General features: G+C 41.6%; 1 protein-coding gene across 6 annotated transcripts in view; it reads right to left on the reverse strand.

The window, feature by feature from the left end:
* The window catches only part of Prdm2 (PR/SET domain 2), a 110,789-nt gene that overhangs the window by 58,090 nt on the left and 31,070 nt on the right, over positions 1 to 21,629 (reverse strand). For 5 of the 6 annotated variants that reach the window (XM_063287822.1, NM_001077648.2, XM_039110087.2 and 2 more), the window contains 3 exons: positions 18,313 to 18,427; positions 16,661 to 16,764; positions 262 to 414 (listed from right to left, as the gene is read on the reverse strand). In XM_063287822.1, the coding sequence (XP_063143892.1) occupies positions 262 to 414; positions 16,661 to 16,764; positions 18,313 to 18,427 (372 nt within the window). Of the gene's footprint in view, positions 1 to 261; positions 415 to 16,660; positions 16,765 to 18,312; positions 18,428 to 21,629 lie in introns of those variants that run through there. The other variant, XM_063287821.1, reaches the window with a different exon arrangement.

The raw sequence follows: 21,629 nt of genomic DNA on the forward strand, positions 1-21,629 counted from the left end.
CGTCTGTGTCAGAGGAAGAGGCGAGGAGCGGATGCCACAGATAACCAACAGTATGAAGAAAGATGCAGTCTGCAATTCCTTGACACAATCTTCTTGCTCTAGTTCTCCAACACATGCAAGGCATCATGAGCCATGTACGTAACACAGAGCTGTGGGCGCATGGAAGAACCACTTCAAACACAAAGTTGTTTTCAGTTACAATTAGACTGCATTTAGAGAACGCCTGACAAGTAGCCAGGAGACCGACACTAACACTGTTACCTTTAAGGTTTTATAGTAAATGGCTCTGTTGATTTCCAGTGGAAATAAATTCTGCTCTTCTCCTGAGCAAGCCCAGTTCACATAGCGTAGCCAGTTGCCCTTCTCCGGATCGGTGGCATCAATGCACATCCACCCCAAATTTGGGTAGTAGACCTAGGGATGGAGAAGAACAAGCTTGTATTAGGATAGGAATGCCTAAAAACAGCTGCACCTCAACTTTCCTTCAGCTCTTTTCACTATACACAAGCACTCTAAAAGCACTTCAAAGAAGCAATATAGAAAAATGCAAACAGAAAACAGAAGCTGTAAACTCTTAGACTTTCTTTAGGCTTGGTTCCCCATCCCATCTCCTGCCACCATAGGAGGACCTGAAGGTCTATACTTGATCTACGAATGTTCCCTGTGCATGAAAATAGGTAAGAGCTACATGCCCTCAAGTGTGACTCAGCAGTGCCTTCTAAGAGATTCTGCCGGTCCAATCCAGGTCTGTACCACTGAAGTACACAGTCAGCGCTCTCTTTCTGGCATGATTGACAGGAACTTCAGAAAATGAACACATGTTGAGAATCAGCCATGTGGGTGACAAGCTATTACTGTTTTGTAAGTCTCACTGTCCCTTAACACCTGTACCATGCAGCATATGTGTCAGAACTAAGGTTCAGCAAACAGGTGTGCAAAGTTCTGGGATGCTGCAGAAAGGAAAAAAAAAAAAAAACACAGAAAACCTAGCACACAGGCTCTACTCTAGGAAGAAGCTTCTCTGATCATCTGTGCTTGCTCAACTCCTCCTCTGAGATGCTCTGCAAGTAGTCTGAAGTTAATATACCAGTTAATCCCCAAAACCGGACTGCAAAACACCTAAGTAAATTGAACCAGAACACAAATAGTCATTGTTTTTAGGAAGAAAGGACTGATTCTAGGTGAGTCTTACACCACACACACACACACACACGCACGCGCGCACAAACACATACACCCTTTGAGTCCTTCCGTTTACTCGTTTCCTCACCCACCACATTCATCACCTTTCATTAGGTAACTTTCCCTTAGAACAAAGGTCCTGCTCTTAGCCAATGGCTGAGATGCTGACTTCCTGAGCAAGTCTGGGCCGCTGAGGCTTCTTCCCACCAGCACCCAAGCCTCCCTCAGTTCTTACAGGAGTAGATAGACAGAGAGAGAGAGAGAGAGAGAGAGAGAGAGAGAGAGAGAGAGAGAGAGAGAGAGACCGAGACCATCTATCTGTCTGTATCTCCAGAACAAAGACGCCCTGAAATGGTATGTCTGAGGCAGTTGAACTGTGATGTTAAACATAGTACACAACAACAGCAGTTGCTTTCCAGTGTTTAAGACTTATGATTGAACACATTTGCTGGCAGAGTCCAATGTGGAAAGAGGAGTGAATGAGGGGCACTGCAATCAATCCTCTGGTTGGTCCACTGGCTCACACAGGTATTATCATCACTCTGCCCCTGCCTCAGAGATAGTTTTTTCTTCCTTTATTTTATTTTTAATGTATACTGGTAGACATCTGGGTCTCACTGGATCACCACCCACACACTGGCAGCATTGACAGGTATCAATGGGACTGCAGAGGGCAGCAGGAGCGAGGAAAACCCACACAATAGAAGGCAAACGTGGCAAGTTGACTATCCAACTGCTTTAACAACCACTTGGGCTCTGCTGGCACTTCCTGGTTCTTAAGTCAAAACAAATCTTTGCAAAAATAACAATGTTCCGGTTGAGTAAATTCTTTACCTATGCATACCTCATTGTATTTCGATGGAAAATGAGGCATCTTCTAAGGCACAGTGATGTGTATAAAGAAAAAAGTTCCATAGAAAAAGATGAGTATGCCAGAGGGGATTTAGGAAGGGTGTATGTGTATTTGGGGGTTGTTTCCTTTTTTGTTTTGTTTTCTGAGAGAGGATCTCACTCTGTAGTGTACCCATCCATACACACACAAAATCACACAAAGACAATACTAAGTAGAACCACTACTTGACAAAAATGAACTATCTATTTTTAGCTTAAATGTAAGACTATAGAAAATATATGAAGAAAAATAATCTAAAACTAAATAATAGTTTTCTCTGAGGAAATGAAATAATTGAGTAACTTTTCTTTTGTTTATCTTACTTTGTGCCTTTCCTCCACTGGAATACCATTACATTGAGGTGGGGTGGCAAAACAGGCAGAAGTGTCCTGAAGGCCTACATCTATCCTAAGTCTACCCTTGGTCTGCTGGATGCTCAGGGAGACCAAAACTTTGTTGTACTTAAAAACCGCCACCACCACCACCACCACCACCACCACCACCACCACCACCACCACCACCACAACAACAACAACAACAACCAAAACAGTGGGCTAGGGGGTTGGGGATTTAGCTCAGTGGCAGAGCACTTGCCTAGGAAGCGCAAGGCCCCGGGTTCGGTCCCCAGCTCCGAAAAAAAGAACCAAAAAAAAAAAAAAAACAGTGGGCTTGGTGGTACACACCTTTAATACCAGCACTTAGCATTTCAGAGGTGGAGACAGGCAGATCTCCATGAACAGAAGGCCAACCTGGGCTATATAATGAGTTCCAGGTTAGCCAGAGCTACATAGGCCATGTCTTTAAAAAGTAAAATTAAAAAGTTAAAATTTAAATTAAAAATTAAAGTGTCCCTTTCCGGTGTTCATCTGCACCCCGGAATTAACCCTGTGGCACAGCTTTTGGTACCCAAATCCCACATGGAGAGTGCTGGTCTCCCAAGAGTGATGTCACTCCTAAGTTCACAGGCTCACAGAAGGGACAAGTGGCATTCAGAGACAACAAAACCAACTAACACAACTTAACCAGATGGCAAGAGGCAAGCGCAAGAACCTAAGCAACAGAATCCAAAACTACCTGGCACCATTAGAACCCAGTTCTCCCACTACAGCAAGTCCTGAATACCCTGACACACTGGAAAAGCAAGATTCTGATGTAAAATCATATCTCATAATGATGAGATATAGAGTGCATTAAGAAGGACATAAATAAAGAAATACAGGACAACACAGGTAAGCAGGTAGAAGCCCTTAAAGAGGAAACACAAAAATCCCTTAAAGAATTACAAAAAAAAACTACAACCAAACAAGTGAAGGAATTGAACAAAACAATGTAGGATATAAAAATGGAAACAGAAACGATAAAGAAATCACAAAGGGAGACAACCCTGGAGATAGAAAACCTAGGAAAGAGATCAGGAGTCATAGATGGAAGCATCAACAACAGAATACAAGAGATGGAAGACAGAATCTCAGGGGCAGAAAACAGTGACACAACAGTCAAAGAGAATGCAAAATGCAAAACGCTACTAACCCAAAACATCCAGGGAATCCAGGACTCAATGAGAAGATCAAACCTAAGGATAATAGGTATAGAGGAGAGTGAAGACTCCCAGCTCAAAGGACCAGTAAATATGTTCAACAAAATCATAGAAGAAAACTTCCCTAACCTAAAGAAAGAGATGCCCATCAACATACACAAGAAGCCTACAGAACACCAGACTGGACCAGAAAAGAAATTCCTACCATCACATAATAATTAAAACACCAAATGCATAAAACAAAGAAAGAATATTAAAGCAGTAAGGGGAAAAAGGTCAAGTGACATATAAAGGCAGACCTATCAGAATTACACCAGACTTCTCAACAGAGACTCTAAAAGCCAGAAGATCCTGGACAGATGTCATGCAGACCCCAAGAGAACACAAATGCCAGCCCAGGCTACTATATCCAGCAAAACTCTAAATTAACATAAATAAACAAGATATTTTTCTTCATTTCTTCATTTCTTCATTCCAAGATATTCCATATCAAAAGCAAATTTATACAATATCTTTCTACAAATCCAGCTCTACAAAGGACAACAGATGGAAAACCCCAACACAAGGAGGAAAACTGCACCCTAGAAAGAGCAAGAAAGTGATCTTCTTTCAACAAGCCCAAAAAGAGGATACCCACACAAATATAGTTCCACTTCAAACAACAAAAATAACAGGAAGCAACAATCACTTTTCCTTAATATCTCTTAATATCAACAGACTCAATCCCCCAATAAAAGGACATAAGCTAACAGACTGGATACATAAACAGTACTCAGCATTTTGCTGCATACAGGAATCACACCTCAGTGACAAAGACAGACACTACCTGAGAGGAGAAGGCTGGAAAACAATTTTCCAAACAAATGGTCCCAAGAAACAAGCTGGAATAGCCATTCTAATTTCGAATAAAATCAACTTTCAACCCAAAGTTATCAAAAAAGATAAGGAATGATACCTCATACTCATCAAAGAAAAAAAATCTACCAACATGAACTCTCAATTCTGAACATCTATGCTCAAATTGCCAGGTCTCCCACATTCATAAAAGAAACTTTACTAAAGCTTGAAGCACATATTGCACCATGCACAATAATTGTGGGAGTCTTCAACGCCTCACTCTCATCACTGGACAGGTCATTGAAACATAAACTAAACAAAGACACAGTGAAACTAACAGGAAAGTTATGAACCAAACAGATTTAACAGATATCTATAGAACATTTCATCCTGAAACAAAAGAATGTACCTTCTTCTCAGCACTTCATGGTACCTTCTCCAAAACTAAGCATGTAATTGGTCACAAAACAGGCCTCAACAGATACAAGAAGACTGAAATAATGTCTTGCATCCTATCAGATCACCATGGACTAAGGCTGGTCTTCAATAACAATAAAAATGACAGAAAGCCAATATATACACTGAAGCTGAACAATGCTCTACTAATAAAGAAATTAAAGACTTTTTAGAATTTACTGAAAATGAAGGCACAACATACCCCAACTTACGGGACACAATGAAAGCCATGCTAAGAGATAAACTCATAGCTCTGAGTGCCTCCAAAAAGAAAACTGGAGAGAGGATACACTAGCTGCTTGACAGCACACTGAATGCACTAGAACAAAAAGAAGCAAATACCCTCAAGAGGAGTAGACTCAGGAAATAACCAAACTTAGGACCGAAATCAACCAAGTAGAAAAGAAAAGAACAAACAAAACCAGGAGCTGGTTCCTTGAGAAAGTAACAAGATAGATAAACCCTTAGCAAGACTAACCAGGGGGTACAGAGAGTGTATCCAAATTAAGAAAATCAGAAAGGAAGAGGGAGGGAGACATAACAACAGAATCTGAGGAAATTAAAAAATCATCAGATCTTACTATAAAAGCCTATAGTCAACAAAACTGGAAAATATGGAGGAAATGGACAGTTTTCTAAACAGATAACAAGTATCAAAGTTAAATCAGAATCAAATAAACTATCTAAGCAGTCCCATAATTCCCAAAGAAATAGAAGCAGTTATTAAAAGTCTCCCAACCAAAATAAGCCCGGGAACAGATGGGTTTCTTGCAGAATTCTATCAGACCTTCATAGAAGACCAATTACCAATACTGTCCAAAATATTCCACAAAATAGAAACAGAAGGAACACTACCCAATTCCTTCTATAAAGCCACAATTACACTTATACCTAAACCACACAAAGAGCCAACAAAGAAAGAGAACTTCAGACCAACTTCCCTTATGAATATCTATGCAAATATACTCAATAAAATTCTGGCAAACAGAATCCAAGAACACATCAAAACAATCATCCACCATGATCAAGTAGGCTTCATTCCAGGCAAGCAGGGATGGTTTAATATACAAAAATCCATCAATGTAATCCACTATATAAGCAAACTCGAAGAAAAAAAGCACATGACTATCTCATTAGATCCCAAGAAAGCATTTGACAAAATTCAACACCCCTTCATGGTAAAAGTCTTGGAAAGATCAGGAATTCAAGGCCTATACCTAAACACAGTAAAAGAAATACACAGCAAACCAGTAGCCAACATCAAACTAAATGGAGAGAAACTTGAAGCAATCCCACTAAAATCAGGGACTAGACAAGGCTGCCCACTCTCTCCCTACTTATTCAATACAGTTCTCGAAGTCCTAGCCAGAGCAATCAGACAACAAAAGGAGATCAAAGGGATACAAAATGGAAAGGAAGAAGTCAAAATATCACTATTTGCAGATGATACGATAATATTCTTAAGTGATCCCAAAAATTCCATCAGAGAACTCCTAAGCCTGATAAACAACGTCAGCAAAGTGGCTGGGTATAAAATTAACTCAAACAAAGCAGTAGCCTTCCTCTACACAAAGGATAAAAGGGCTTAAAAAGAAATTAGGGGGGGTTGGGGATTTAGCTCAGTGGTAGAGCGCTTGCCTAGCAAGCGCAAGGCCCTGAGTTCGGTCCCCAGCTCCGAAAAAAAGGAAAAAAAAAAAAAGAAATTAGGGAAACGACACCCTTCATAATAGTCCCAAATAATAAAAAATACCTCGGTGTGACTCTAACCAAGCAAGTGAAAGATGTGTATGACAAGAACTTCAAGTCTCTGAAGAAAGAAATCAAAGATCTCAGAAGATGGAAAGATCTCCCATGCTCTTGTATTGGCAGGATTAACATAGTAAAAACGGCCATTTTACCAAAATCAATCTACAGATTCAATGCAATCCCCATCAAAATTCCAACTCAGTTCCTCATAGAGCTAGAAAGAATAACTCTGCAAATTCATTTGGAATAACAAAAAGCCCAGGACAGCAAACACTATTCTCAACAACAACACAACAACAACAACAACACAACAACAACAACAACAACACAACAACAACACAACAACAACAACACAACAACAACAACATCAACAACATCAACAACAACATCAACAACAACAACACAACAACAACAACACAACAACAACAACACAACAACAACAACAACATCAACAACAACAACACAACAACAACAACACAACACACCTGGGGAAACCATCACTGACCTCAAGGAGTATTACAGAGCAACAGAGCAATAGTGATAAAAACTGCATGGTACTGGTACAGAGACAGACAAGGACAAGTACATCAATGGAATTGAATTGAAGACCAAAAAATGAACCCATACACCTATGCTAACTTAATCTTTGAAAACGAAGCTAAAACCATCCTGTGGAAAAAAGACAGCATTTTCAAAAAATGGTGCTGGTTCAAATGGAGGTCAGCAAGTAGAAGAATGCAAACTGACCTATTCTTTTTATTATTATTATCGGATATATTTTATTTACATTTCAAATGTTATCCCCTTTCCCTGTTTCCTATCCATAAACCCCCTATCCCATCCTGCTTCTTCTATGAGTGTGTTCCCCAGCCAACCACCCACTCCTTCCCCTGACATTCTCCTACACTGGGGGATCCAGCCTTGGCAGGAGCAAGGGTTTCTCCTCCCATTGGTGCCCAACAAAGCCATCCTCTGCTACATGTGCAGCTGGAGCCATGGGTCTGTCCATGTGTGCTCTTTGGATGGTGGTTTAGTTCCCGGGAGCTCTAGTTGGTTGGTATTGTTGTTATTATGGGGTTGCAAACCCCTTTAGCTCCTTCAATACTTTCTCTAACTGGGGACCCCATTCTCAGTTCAATGGTTGACTGCGAGCATTCACCTCTGTATTTGTCAGGCTCTGGCAGAGCCTCTCAAGAGATAGCTACATCAGGCTCCTGTCAGCAAGCACTTCTTGGCATCAGCAATATTGCCTGGGTTTGGTGGCTGTATGTATATGGGCTGAATCCCCAGGTGGGGCAGGCCTGAATGGTCATCCTTCAGCCTCTGCTCCAAACTTTGTTTCCATATCTCGTCCTATGAATATTTTTGTTCCCCCTTTTAAGGAGGGCTGAAGAATCATCCACACTTTGGTTGTCCTTCTTGAGCTTCTTGTGGTCTGTGGATTGTATTGGGTATTCCAAGCTTTTGGGCTATTATCCACTTATTAGTGAGTACATAACATATGTGTTTTTCTGTGACTAGGCTACCTCACTCAGGATGATATTTTTTAGTTCCATCCATTTGCTTATGAATTTCATGAAGTCATTGTTTTTAACAGCTGAGTAATATTCCATTGTGTAAATGTGCATTTTCTGTATCCATTCCTTTGTTGAAGGGCATCTGGGTTCTTTCCAGCTTCTGACTATAACGAATAAGGCTGCTATGAACATAGTGGAACATGTGTCCTTGTTATATGTTGGAGCATCATTTGGGTATATGCCCAGGAAGAGGTATAGCTGGGTCCTCAGGTAGTGCAATGTCCAATTTTCTCAGGAACCTCCAGACTGATGATTTCCAGAGTGGTTGTACTAACTTGCAATCCCACCAACAACGGAGGAGTGTTCCTCTTTTTCCACATCCTCGCCAGCATCTGTTGTCACCTAAGCTTAAGTCCAAGTGGATCAAGGACCTCCACATAAAACCAGATACACTGAAACTAAGAGAAGAGAAAGTGGGGAAGAACCTTGAACACATGAGCACAGGGGAAAATTTCCTGAACAGAACACCAATGGCTTATGCTCTAAGATCAAGAATCAACAAATGGGACCTCATAAAATTGCAAAGCTTCTGTAAGGCAAAGGACACTGTCATTAGGACAAAACGGCAACTAACAGATTGGGAAAAGATCTTTACCAATCCTACAACTGATAGCAGGCTAATATCCAAAATATACAAAGGACTCAAGAAGTTAGACTCCAGAGAGTCAAATAACCCTATCAAAATATGGGGGATAGAGCTAAATGAAGATTTCTCAACTGAGGAATATAGAATGGCTGAGAAGCACCTAAAGAAATGTTCAACATCCTTAGTCATCAGTGAAATGCAAATCAAAATAATCCTGAGATTCTACCTCACGCCAGTCAGAATGGCTAACATCAAAAACTCATGTGAAAACAGATGTTGGTGAGGATGTGGAGAAAGAGGAACACTCCTCCGTTTTTGGTGGGATTGCAAACTGGTACAACCACTCTGGAAATCAGTCTCAGAAAATTGGACATTGCACTACCTGAGGACCCAATCACAAAAGAACATACATGCTATGCACTCACTGATAAGTGGGTAATAGCCCAAAAGCTCAGAATACCCAATACAATCCACAGACCACAGGAAGCTCAAGAAGAAGGAAGTGTGCAGGCTTCAGTCTCTCTCAGAAGGGGAACAAAATATTCAAGGGAAGAAACACAGAGACAAAGTGTGGAGCAGAGACTGAAGGAAAGGCCAGTCAGAGATGCCTCACCTGGGGATCCATCCCATATACAGACACCAAACTGAGACACTATTGTGGATGCCAAGAAGTGCATGCTGACAGGAGCCTGATATAGCTGTCTCCTGAGAGGCTCTGCCAGAGCCTGACAAATACAGAGGCAGATGCTCGCAGCCAACCATTGGACTGAACACAGGGTTCCCAACGGAAAGATTAGGAAAAAAAAAAAAACTTTAGGAGCTGAAGGGGTTTGCAACCCATAGGAAGAACAACAATATCAACCAACCAGACCCCCAGAGTTCCCAGAGACTAAACCATTATCCCAAGAGTATGCATGGACAGACCCATGGCTCCAGCTGCATATGTAACAGAGGATGGCCTTGTCAGGCAGCAATGAGAGGAGAGGCCCTTGTTCCTGGGAAGACTCGATGCCCCAGTGTAGGGGAATGTCAGGATGGGGTGGAGGAAGTGGGTAGGGGAGCACCCTCATAGAAGCAGGGGAAGGGAAGATGGGATAGGGGATAACCAGAGGGGAAACCGGGAAAGGGGATAACATTTGAAATGTAAACAAATAAAATATCCAATAAAAAAATAAAGTATGTAGTGTTCTTCCTTGTATTGAGCTTCAGCTTGTTAATGAGGAACTGGCATGAGAATGTGATTGGTACCAGTCTACAACATAACCTATAAATCTTACAGTTTTGATATTGAAATTCTAAAAATATATTTGTATGTGTTTCCGTCTACGGGGAAGGTGTGGATATGCCCATGAATGCTGGCGCCCAAAGAAGGTAGGTGTCAGATGCCCTGGAGCTGGAGTTACTGGAATGGACTCTCAGTTCTCGCAACATCAATATGAGCTCTTAACCAGCCCCTGTGAAATGCTACTGAGTCTGTTTTGAAAATGAGGAGGCATAGCAGTCGGTCAATGAAGGAGACTAACCAAGCCACTGAAAGTCACAGCTGGACTCAAACTTGAGCCTCTCACTTATTCCTTACACCAAAGGGAAACGGATCAGCAGACAGGGAGCAGGGAAGGGGAGCCCTTAACTAAAACACTCCTAAATCTTTCTTCGGATGGTTAGGGTGTAGCTCATAGTAAAGTGCTTGTGCAGCCGGTCACCCCTGTGTCACCTCCAGAAGCACTGAACAAAAGGACAGACCTTTCTCCCACTCCAGATCCCTCCAGGTTAGGGTTAAGGAAACCCTACTCCTTTCCTGTTTCTCACTGAACAGATGATGTAGTGATTCTTCTTCAAGCACAGCCCTCAATTTTAATTCCTTGTAATCCAGTCTTTTTTAAATAGTTTTAAAATAATCTAAATTCAAAATGCAGTAAACATGCCCACTTGGCATGCACCCTTTTCTGGTACGGGTTTCTAAGCTTTCTGCAGAGACGTGCAGGAAGGTACTGTGGTCTGCGTGAGGGTCAAATGTCATATGTATAGTCACAGTCTTCCAGTAGGTGCTACTGAGGAGTGATGGACATCAAGATGTGGTCTGGTGGAAGGAAGGTCCTGAGGTACCACACTCTCAGAAGGGGCTGTAGGACCCTGACTGTCCCTCTGTTTCTGCTCCAGGCTGAGAAAACTTTGTCTCCTACATGTGCTCCTACCAGGATTCGCCATGTTACCAGAGGCCCACGCTGCAGAACTGCCCAATTGTGGATGGTCGCTCATAAACCTGTGAGCCAAAACAAACCTTTCTAACGTCAGATAACCCATCTTTGGCATCCTGTCATAGTGATCCTGTCATCACTACATTACAAAATACTTAGGAAGAATACTGACGGCAACCCAGAGGCTTGGTCTGGTTTTGACTCCAGGTATAGCAGCTTGAAGTCCTCGAGGAGCCACTAGGAATCCAGACTTATCATCTGCCTGAGTCTCGTACTCCAGACCAACAACCTCCATGACATAAAGCCAGGATAGAAGCACATGTTTCTATGCCAAGATCAATGCTGGGAAACACACAGGAAAAGCCTAAGGAAGAGACATTAAATGAGTGAATAAATAAACTCCCGATGGGGAAAATGTGCTATATTAAGATGCTAATCTTGGGGTTGGGGATTTAGCTCAGTGGTAGAGCGCTTGGGTTCGGTCCCCAGCTCCAAAAAAAGAACCAAAAAAAAAAATCTTATTTAAAAAAAAAAAAGATGCTAATCTTAGTAAAAGTTAAACTGTTTGAAAATTTATTTAATCCTTCTCTACTTCAATACCCTCAACAATTGTGAAACTCTTCAAATAGCAGATACCTGGCTCTGCTGTCACTATGACAACCATTTCTACAGTTGAAGAACCAAGTTCTTCACACTGCTGTACCCTACTGGGTAAACCAGAAACACCACACCTCCACATTCACTCGTTCCTCACACAGCCAAGACACAGCAAACTTTCCATGGAGTAATGCCAAGGAATTTGGGAGGACAGGAAATATGGCACAGGAGTTAAGAAGCTCTTCCAGAGGACCCGGGTCAGTTCCTAGCACCCACATAGTGGCTCACGACTGTCTGCAACTCCAGTTCCAAGGAGATCTGACACCCTCTCATGGCTTCTGCAGGCATGGCACTCACGTGCTGCTCGGGCACACATATAAGCACAACACTGACACTTATTAAAAGTACTTTTGGCCTCACTAGCTATAAGAATGTTGCCACTGTTCAACACCACAGACAACAGACAAATGGATATGGCTGTGTACCAATAGAACTTTCCTCATTAACTGAAATTTGAATTTCATGGTATCTTCATGTGCTACACTGTTTAAAACCATAAAGATGCTTCTTAGTTTTGGAGCTTTAAAACACAGGGTGTAAGTTAGATCTAGAGACAATCTTTCCTACAATGCTCTACAGCTGGACAAGAGCAGTGAGCATGACTAACACTTTCTGAAACCAGGCTCTGCAGAAACTTCAATGACATCCGATTATAAGGACACAGCAAACACTATCTATCGAGCTCACACACGAACATTTATTCACAGTTCTAAATAAGAAAAGGGTTTTGCTCCTTAAAAAACTGTATTAAGATCTATGCAGTGATCATTTCTGTATCAATTTCTATTGATAAGCAGTTCTCCCTCTTCCCTCTGTCTTCTAGATGAAAATGTATCGCCAAGATGATCAAAATGCAATAGCAGCAGTATCAGTCACATAAAAGAATAGATTTTTTAAAAGGTTATTAAAAAGATAAGTAATACTAGGTTTCAAAGGCCTAGAAAAAAATATACTCTTGTTAGTCTTATAATATTTCTAAGGGCTTTTGGGCAAAACTGACCAAAAATGTACAGAAGTTTACGTAACTTTTGACTAAACATTTACATTTCTAGGAATGTTCCTCAAGGAAAATATCAGACAAGTCAGAATATTGCAAGTACAGTGAGTTTACTCTTGGAAGAACTGTACACACTCAGCAAAAGATTAAAGCAATTTATGTTCAACAGAAGGCAAATCATGGATGGCAGCCTTATGAGCAGCCACCAAAAAAAAAAAAAAAAAAAAAAAAAAAAGGCAACCATAAAGTACCTGACCCCTGACACAGACACAGTCCTGTGGCATTGGGAGAAAACAAGCATGATACACTCCTACGCACAGTGTGGGAACAGGTACTAGTGTTGAAGAGACAAGACAGGAGAGGCACCAGGCCAAGAAAAGGCAGCCTGGTCGACATGAGATTCTCAGCAAAGCAATTCCTCCCAGCTTAGCAGAGGTAAAAGAATGTTCTTAGAGATGCCTGGGTGCTAGGAGTTCAGGCGAGCTTTACCTTTGTGTGATCTTTCTATATACTCTCATATTATTACAGCTCATGGTAAGCACACAGTTTTCTTTTCTGTTTTCTAATTACATGTGTGCGTGTGGGGGGGGGTGTCAACTTGGGAGCATCAGCTTTCTCCTTCCACCATGTGGGATCAGCAGTGGATTTCAGGTCATCAGGCTTGGTGGCAGTACCTTCACCCGGTGAGGCCCACTGCTAGCACTGTTTACATTTTTAAGGCTTATAACTGGGCCAGGGGCACACATCATGAATCCCTGCACTGAAGAAGGGATTATGTACTGCACACCTGAGATATTGATGGGTGGAAAACCTGTGGGTATGCAGGGTAAACTGGGTAGAAATGGCTTCCAAATTTGTGTACTGTGAGACACGGGGCATAATGGGGTGTTCAGGTTGTGGTGGTTCTGGCTCTGTGGATGGAAGAGTGAGTGCAGGTTTAAAAGGGTTTCAGGCTACATCTTTCCTCTCGGGCTCTGTCTTAATCTGTAATGCTTTCCACCATGCTATAACAGATAATGAAGCCCTCATCAGATATACAGAGCTCTCTGTTCTTGGCCCTCTCAGCCTTCATGATAAGCTTCTGAACATTAAGCAGGCTGTGGTACTTTATCATAGCAGAACAAAATAAACTGAAACAGAAACATTTCCACTTTCCAATCAATTCTCCCCTGAACCTAACACTGTTCTAAAACTAAATCTAATTAAGAGCTAAAATAGTGGTGTGTACCTGTGTTATCAGCACCCAGGAGGCTAGGGCAGGAGGAGTTTGAATTTGAGGCTAACTTACAACCAATGCTATGTTTCAAAGCAATAAAAGCAAAATAAAATAATCTATTCTGAAAGGATTATTAAAATAAATCTTACTCAGAATTTTTTTAAAAGAATTCTGTTCATTAGCAACCACATGAGCCCAAAACTTGAAAGGCTTTTTATCAGCTCCAGGCATATAGTAGCCCGTGCTTGAAATTCCAGCACATGGGAGGTAGAAGTAAATGGATCCTAGTTCAAAGCCAACCTAGGCTGCAAAGCAAGACTCTGCCTTTAAATGGGAGGGGAGAACTTTTTATCAGGGATGGTTTCAAAATTCTGATATTGCTCAGCATAGCAGGACGGTCAAAAGAAGTGCTACAGACAATATGAAATGTCAGGTCCCCACAGCCCTGCTTAAAGCAGATCAAAGCATGCTCTCCTCTCTCTGGAGAACCTACTTTGTGAACTCACTCTGGGCATTCGTCATCTTTCTCTGGATTAAGAGGAATGTGAATGCTTTCAGTGAAACCTTGGAGGAATTAAGGAATCAGGCAGTCAAGGGCTCAAGAAAGGCAATTTGACACTGTGTTCGGTGAGCACACAATGGTCTACTAGTTGGGGATGTAAGATTCCACTGCTGAGGTATTTTAAAAGCAGAACTTAAGGGGCTTTGATGGAAGAACAATCACCAAGATGCGGTTCTGATGACAAACTCTATACTAGGAAGAGACTTTCTGATACAAGTCTGGGTAAAATCAATAAATAGGAACTATTTTACTTTTTCAATTTAACAAATATGCCCATTATAATTAGTATTCTTGATACTTTGCCAGACCCATATATATACACCTATGTCATCTATATCCTATTTCAACATTTTTTAAAAATAAAAAGCCCTTTCAGATATGAGAACTAAGTGAAAGAGATTCTGACTTTTCCTCCTCATAAGGAAACGTCAGTCTGCACAAGAACAAGATGTAAACTTGAACCTGACTGAACAGAAGCAATACTTTCAGGATGAGTTACAAACTGAAGCCTGTATATGTAAAGAGTTTTAAATTATCAGCACTAGGATGTTGTGTGTAGAGGAAAATGAGTCGTTCTCAGCTGTAAATCACAATTTTTAGCTGACTCTGCATGAATCTGAATGCAGATAATTCTCATGGAACTTGAGAGGTGGTTTACACAGCATGTCCGACAGCAAACTATTACACTGCATGGAAGGTGCCACTGCCTCCCCTTTAGTAGTGATGGCATCTGTTCTACTTGGCACTATACACATACATCATAAATGAGCATGGGATTCCCCGACATTCCTCACAGGTCAAGCATGCCTGCTAGCTTTTGACGAACTTGTAAATTCTTGTTTCCCAAAGCCCCCAGAGTTCGCAGTCAGATACTATTGCAAACAGCTGACTCATAAGAAACAAATACAATGATGAAGCTGTCAGATCAAGCTATAGCCTTCACGACCTTAAGAATCCCCCTCCCCTGATACCCTGAGATTCTTGGGTGGTATGTGCCCACACATTTCACTGTCAGCTTTTATATGTCAGCAAGTATGCAACAGGTATGACTCCTCCTCACTCAGAATGGAACTTGGAAAGGAGTCATTCCCTGAGGTGCTTCCCAGGGTACTGACTGACCTTCAGAATCCCATGTAAAACCCAAGAACACAAGTGCCCTAATGAAATGTTTTCAATTCCCCACTCTTTAAGTGGAAGACTTCACAGCATATATGTTAAGTCAGGAAACTCATGCAGAAGCAGAATTTGGCCCAGGCAATCTAGAAGAACCTGCCCCACTGTTCCCAGGAGACGTGTGGCTCTGACTACATCTGCCCTGGGACCTGGAGAGCAAAGGCATCTCCCCCTTTACTGAAAGCTTCTATAAAAGGCTGCCACTTCCCTGCTTTTTCCTCCAGGGTTGTTGAGAATATATGAAGGAGAAGTGTGAAGTAAAATTAACGTTCAATGTTAATGTGTCGTGTGCTCTATATGTCTACCTCTGGATATTCCAGGGACATAGACGCTGTTTTCTGACATGCAGAGAGGAATCCAATACTGTTCTTTGCAGCCTTTGGAGTAATTTTACGGTGTATCTCTGTCACTCATAAATGACAGAGGAAGTCAAGATCTTAGGTACAAGGCAAAATACCCTGAACAAGGAATACAAAACATAGATGTGCCATTTACCATCAAGGACAATGGAGCAGCTTCAAACTATACACACGCCAAGCAACCAGAGCTTCCAGGGACTAAGCCACTACCCAAAGACTATACATGGACTGACCCTGGACTCTAATCTCATAGGTAGCAATGAATATCCTAGTAAGAACACCAGTGGAAGGGGCAGCCCTTGGTCCTGCCAAGACTGAACCCCCAGTGAACAGGATTGTTGGGGGGAGGGGGTGATGAGGGAAGGATGGGGAGGGGAACACCCATAGAGAAGGGGAGGAGGAGGGGTTAGGGGGATGTTGGCCGGGAAACCGGGAAGGGGAATAACAATCAAAATGTAAATAAGAAATACTCAAGTTAACAAAGATGAAAAAAAAATTTTAAAAAACCACACACACACACACACACACACACACACAAACAACAGTCTACCCAGAAAAGTCATTTTCTCTTTAACAAAAATATTTAACTTTTAAAGAACATATTTAAATGATTGTTTTAAATTCAAAACATCAGATCCTGGGAGAACAGGGAGTGGGCTCTTTAAAATGCTTGAAACTCTCTTACCTCCCACATGTACACATTATTCCTAACCTGGGATCTCTTCTTCTTATCACCAACAAATGGCCCAAACTTTTTCCCTTTTAAAATTGGTTTAGTAGCCCAGACACCTAGAAAATAAAACCAGTATTTTTATAATGTAATGTGGATATTTTAAATATTGAAAGCATTAATGCCATTCAGTTTTATGAAACAATTAAAAAGCTAGGTTGCCTAACAGCAAAGTGACTGTATTAAGTTCAATCAAACCAATAAAGTCCTCCAGCGGATTCTGTTCCCTTCTGTATGCCCCTGGATATCTTCTGAATAGTCTGTAAAGAATCTGCATTGATTACAACTTTTTAAAAGTTTATATTAACTTTTATATGTAAAATAGACCATATATAGTATAATCATAAACACTTGAAAATTAACATGAGAGAAAAATATGAATGGAATAAAACTACAAATAATTCAAATTCTTCATTCTGTCTTTCTACACATCTCAAACTGTCCTTACTAAACAAAAGTGGTTCTTATAATGGTTAGGACTTGGGATTTATAAATGAATACTTTTGAAGCTGATTCCCTTAATCACAGTGGAAAGCCGTTTCCTCTCATTAGCTTTCTGAAACATAGTCCATGAGATGTCTTGGCTTACCGAGTTTCAGATTGACAAAACCTATCAGAAAGTACAGCGAATCAATCAAGTCACAGTCAGTAGAATGGCAGGAGTCCTGCAGTCAAAAGAATCGCATTCTGGACAGGTTCCCTCATACACAGACCAGGAGGTGGAGGCTTGTCCCGATGTATGTGGCTAGGATATACACACTCCACTCCCACCACAAGTCAGCTAGGAACTGCATCTATAAACACCAACCATCAGCTAAACTGTGAGACAGCCACTTCTGTTCAGACTAAACAGTATAAGGACCCCAATGCTCACTAAGTAAAGTTCCAAAGAGAATCAGAAAAAGTGCAGGTCAGAATCACAACACTCACCAGAAGAATGTCTAAATGACAAAAGGATAGAAGTGTGATCTATTCAGGAGTGTGTCCTTACAGGATCTTTACAATGTTCTATCTAAAACTTACATCACAGACAAAAATCAAATATAAACAAGCTTGTATGCTCAACAAGAAATTCAGCCAGCTTCCATCATTCCAAATACCTACTTAAGCGGGAATGGTGAGGCAATGGGCAAGCAGACTATCAGTAACAGGAACAGTTGTAAAGTCAGCGAAAAGTAAGGAAATAAATGTGATAATGTAATCACACTCAAGGCTCAGGGAAAGCAGAGGAAACCACCCACTCTGTGGGAGGAGGCCCATGGAGATGCAGAGGAGGGCACACTGGAACATACGACCAAGGACAGAATATGTAGGTGGAAGCTGGTTTCCTTTCTATAACCCATGTCCACCCTGGATTCTGGAAAGTGCATACACACCACATCTTTTCAGTGAGGCTCAACCTTTCCCTTCTTTTTTTTTTTTTTTGGGGGGGGGGGCAGGCATAATGTCTACCTAGCATGATCCCTGCTCTCCCACAAAGCAGCCTACTCTTTTTTTTTTTTTTTTTTTTTTTTTTTGGTTCTTTTTTTCGGAGCTGGGGACTGAACCCAGGGCCTTGCAAAGCAGCCTACTCTTTGCTGCCCGACTTCCGCAACAAGAGCACTCACCAATCCGAGTCTTGTCGACTGCAGATGGGAAAAGTCTTACTTCCTCTGGAAGTCCTCGAAGCACATGTTCAGGTACCTCAGCCAGAGTCTCAGTGGCTGCCACAGACTCAGTGTTCTGCAAGACAAACAGCAGAAGGGTCATAGCAAAAGCAAGAAAACCAGTAGTGTTTTTTATTTTGCTTTGCATTGCTCTTTAGTTTCTTATCTAATAAGCAAATATGAGAACTGAAACTGGAGTACACAAAGCAGACTGGGACAGGTCTGCAGTTGCTGTGTTGTAATGAAACACGAGCAACCTGCAAGCCAGGTCTGTTCTGCTCCAGCCACCTGTATCCAGTTTCAAAATATGTAAGTCCTTAGCACTCAGTGCTCTCTAACGGGGCTCTAACAGAACCAGGCAGTAGAGCAAGATCATGCCTGTCTCTAAATCAAAGGCTACTAGCAGCAACACTACAGCCCTAAAAGAGTAGTTTTGGCACACTCCATGAAAGCCGTCTGACCAATCAGAAGCTGCCTCCCTCCTGTATCCCTCGAGCAGCCTGAGCAGGTTGGACATTACATAGAGAGTGACAGCTCACCATTAGCCCTCACTTCCAGTGGCAAGAGCCACTCACTTTCCAAGAAGCAATAGCCAACTGCTGTATATCAGACAGCAAAGACCACAGTATCTCAGGGTTGACAGGAAATAGAGAACATTATACAATTACATCTCAAAACTTAGGCTGCAATTCATCAGAATCTTAAAAATAAGATTAGTATTAGATGTTTATGTAAGGAATAAGGATACTGGTATCAACAAGGAAAACCAGGATGTAGCTTTCAGAATAATTTCCAAATCAAACTGAAAACTAAAAAGACTAATTTTCCTACAGCAAGGAAGCATTTTTAATTTTTGTTTGTCTGTCTGTTTTTCAAGACAGGGGTCTCTATATATATCCCAGAGTGTCCTGGAATTCACTATGTAAACTAAATTGGCCCGAAACTCAGAGATGTACCTGTCTCTTCCTTTCAAGTGATGGGATTAAAGGCATGTGTCGCCACTGCTGGGCCTGAAGCACTTGCAATTCTTTTTTTCTAAAAGATTTATTTATTCATTCTATGTGAGCACACTGTAGCTGTCTTCAGACACACCAGAAGAAGGCATCAGATCTCATTACAAACGGTTGTGAGCCACCATGTGGTTGCTGAGATTTGAACTCAGGACCTCTGGAAAAGCAGTCAGTGCTCTTAACCACTAAACCATAATAACGTAAGTGTGTGCCACTCTTGGTGGAGCATGCCTTTAATCCCAGCACTGAGTGACAGAGGCAGGAGTATCACTGTGAGCTCAAGGCCAGTCTGTCCTACACATCAAGTTCCAGGCAGACAGAAACACCCTGTCTCACAAACAGTAACAAAACGTTAGGCACCAAAACAAAAGCAAACAATAAAAACAAGCCATCCAAACTCAAAAATGCCTGAATCTCAATATTAAAAAAGAAATAGATTAATTCCAACAATTCCAATCATCATGGGCTGTCCCCTGGCTGGCTTGGGGTCTGAAAGCCCAAGAGAACACCTACAGAGGTATCATGTCTGGGGCAAGGCTGAGCTAGCACACCAGTGTGCTCACTTCAGAAGCACAAACACTTTCTTCTGCTCTGACTTTTCCCAACAAAATCCCCACATACTTTCTAAAAGTAGAAGTTTCAAATTGGCCCCAGGAAATAGCTTCCTGTACTTTTAATTAGCTAAAAATATCAATAAACAGACATTTCTCACTTCTATATATGGGATTCCCATTTAAAATACTTTAATACAGAAGCTGGATATTTGGAAAAATGAATAAGCTTTTTCTGCCAAAAGGGAAAAAGTACTGACCTGATAATATCCTATTATGTGATTAACCTCTGGCACTAGTAAAATAACACCAATAAATATTAGCCAGAATTATGAGTGTGTAGGGCTGGCCACTTAGAATCATCAGTGAAAGCCTTCTTCCCTTTCCTCAGCTGTGGTTTGCCTACCCTCCCCAAGAGGTAGCCTCTACAGACACACACACACACACACACACACACACACACACACACACACACACAGACACCCACAGACACACACAACACACACACAGACACAGACATACACAACACACACACAGACATACACAATACACACAGATAGAGACATATACAACACAGATACACAGATGGAAACAGAGACAAATAAACCACAGGCACACACACATACATATACACACACAGAAACACCCACACCCACACACACACACACACACACAGACATACACAACACAGATACACAGATGCAAACAGAGACAAATAAACCACACACAGACACACATACACACACACACACCTCTAAGAAACTGCGGCTTAGCAAAGTGGTGTAGGTTGCTCAGTTGACTCTGAACACTAGTTTAACTTTAAAGCCCAAATCCACAGTCATTGTGGGTTATCCACAATGACTTACCACTTATCCGGGATATGTCGTATGTTTGGGTTTGCTTTTGGTCTTACTAAGTAGCCTTGACTCAAGATCTTCCCACCTCAGCCACTGATGCACTAGGATGAGGAAGATGAGACACCACAACTAGACTCAGCCATCATTTTTAATGTGGGCTCATCTTTCTAGTAGACGCTCGTTTTTCTGTTCACTGTAGTTGTCTTTAGTGAAAATAAGATGCAACTAAATTCATAGCAGAACACCCTAGAAACTGTCAGCCATGGCTTCTCCCCTCCCATCTGCCTAATTGCTGGAACATCTCCATGGCTGCAAACTGCTCAACACATTCTTAGAAAAGCAATGGCTTGAGAAATGGAAGGCATTCAACCACCCCCTCTTCCCCTGTTTCTCTTTTAAAGTTCTTAGGAAATTTTTCATAACTATTTGTATAGTTATGCTTTGAACTGTGCATTCCTGTGAGACCACAACAGACACACTCAGTGTCTCTCATTCCCACTGTTGGAGAGTCAAAATACTTGTTGCATTTACATAGTTGAATAAGGATATGATTCTCTATAAAATGACTAATGCAACATTTTTTTAAAAAAATATTTGTGTTGGGCAGTAGTGGCACACACCTTTAATCCCAGCACTCAGGAAGGAGAGGAAGGAGGCAGGGGTAGGCAGATCTCTAAGAGCTCAAGGCCAGCCTGGTCTACAGACAGAGCTCCAAAACAACCAGGGCTAACAGAGAAACTCTAAAGCCAAGCCAAACCAAACCAAACCAATCTCTCTCTCTCTCTCTCTCTCTCTCTCTCTCTCTCTCTCTCTCTCTCTCTGTGTGTGTGTGTGTGTGTGTGTGTGTGTGTGTGTGTGTG

This window comes from Rattus norvegicus, chromosome 5 (genome assembly GCF_036323735.1).
Source record: "Rattus norvegicus strain BN/NHsdMcwi chromosome 5, GRCr8, whole genome shotgun sequence".
Taxonomy (NCBI): Eukaryota; Metazoa; Chordata; class Mammalia; order Rodentia; family Muridae; genus Rattus; species Rattus norvegicus.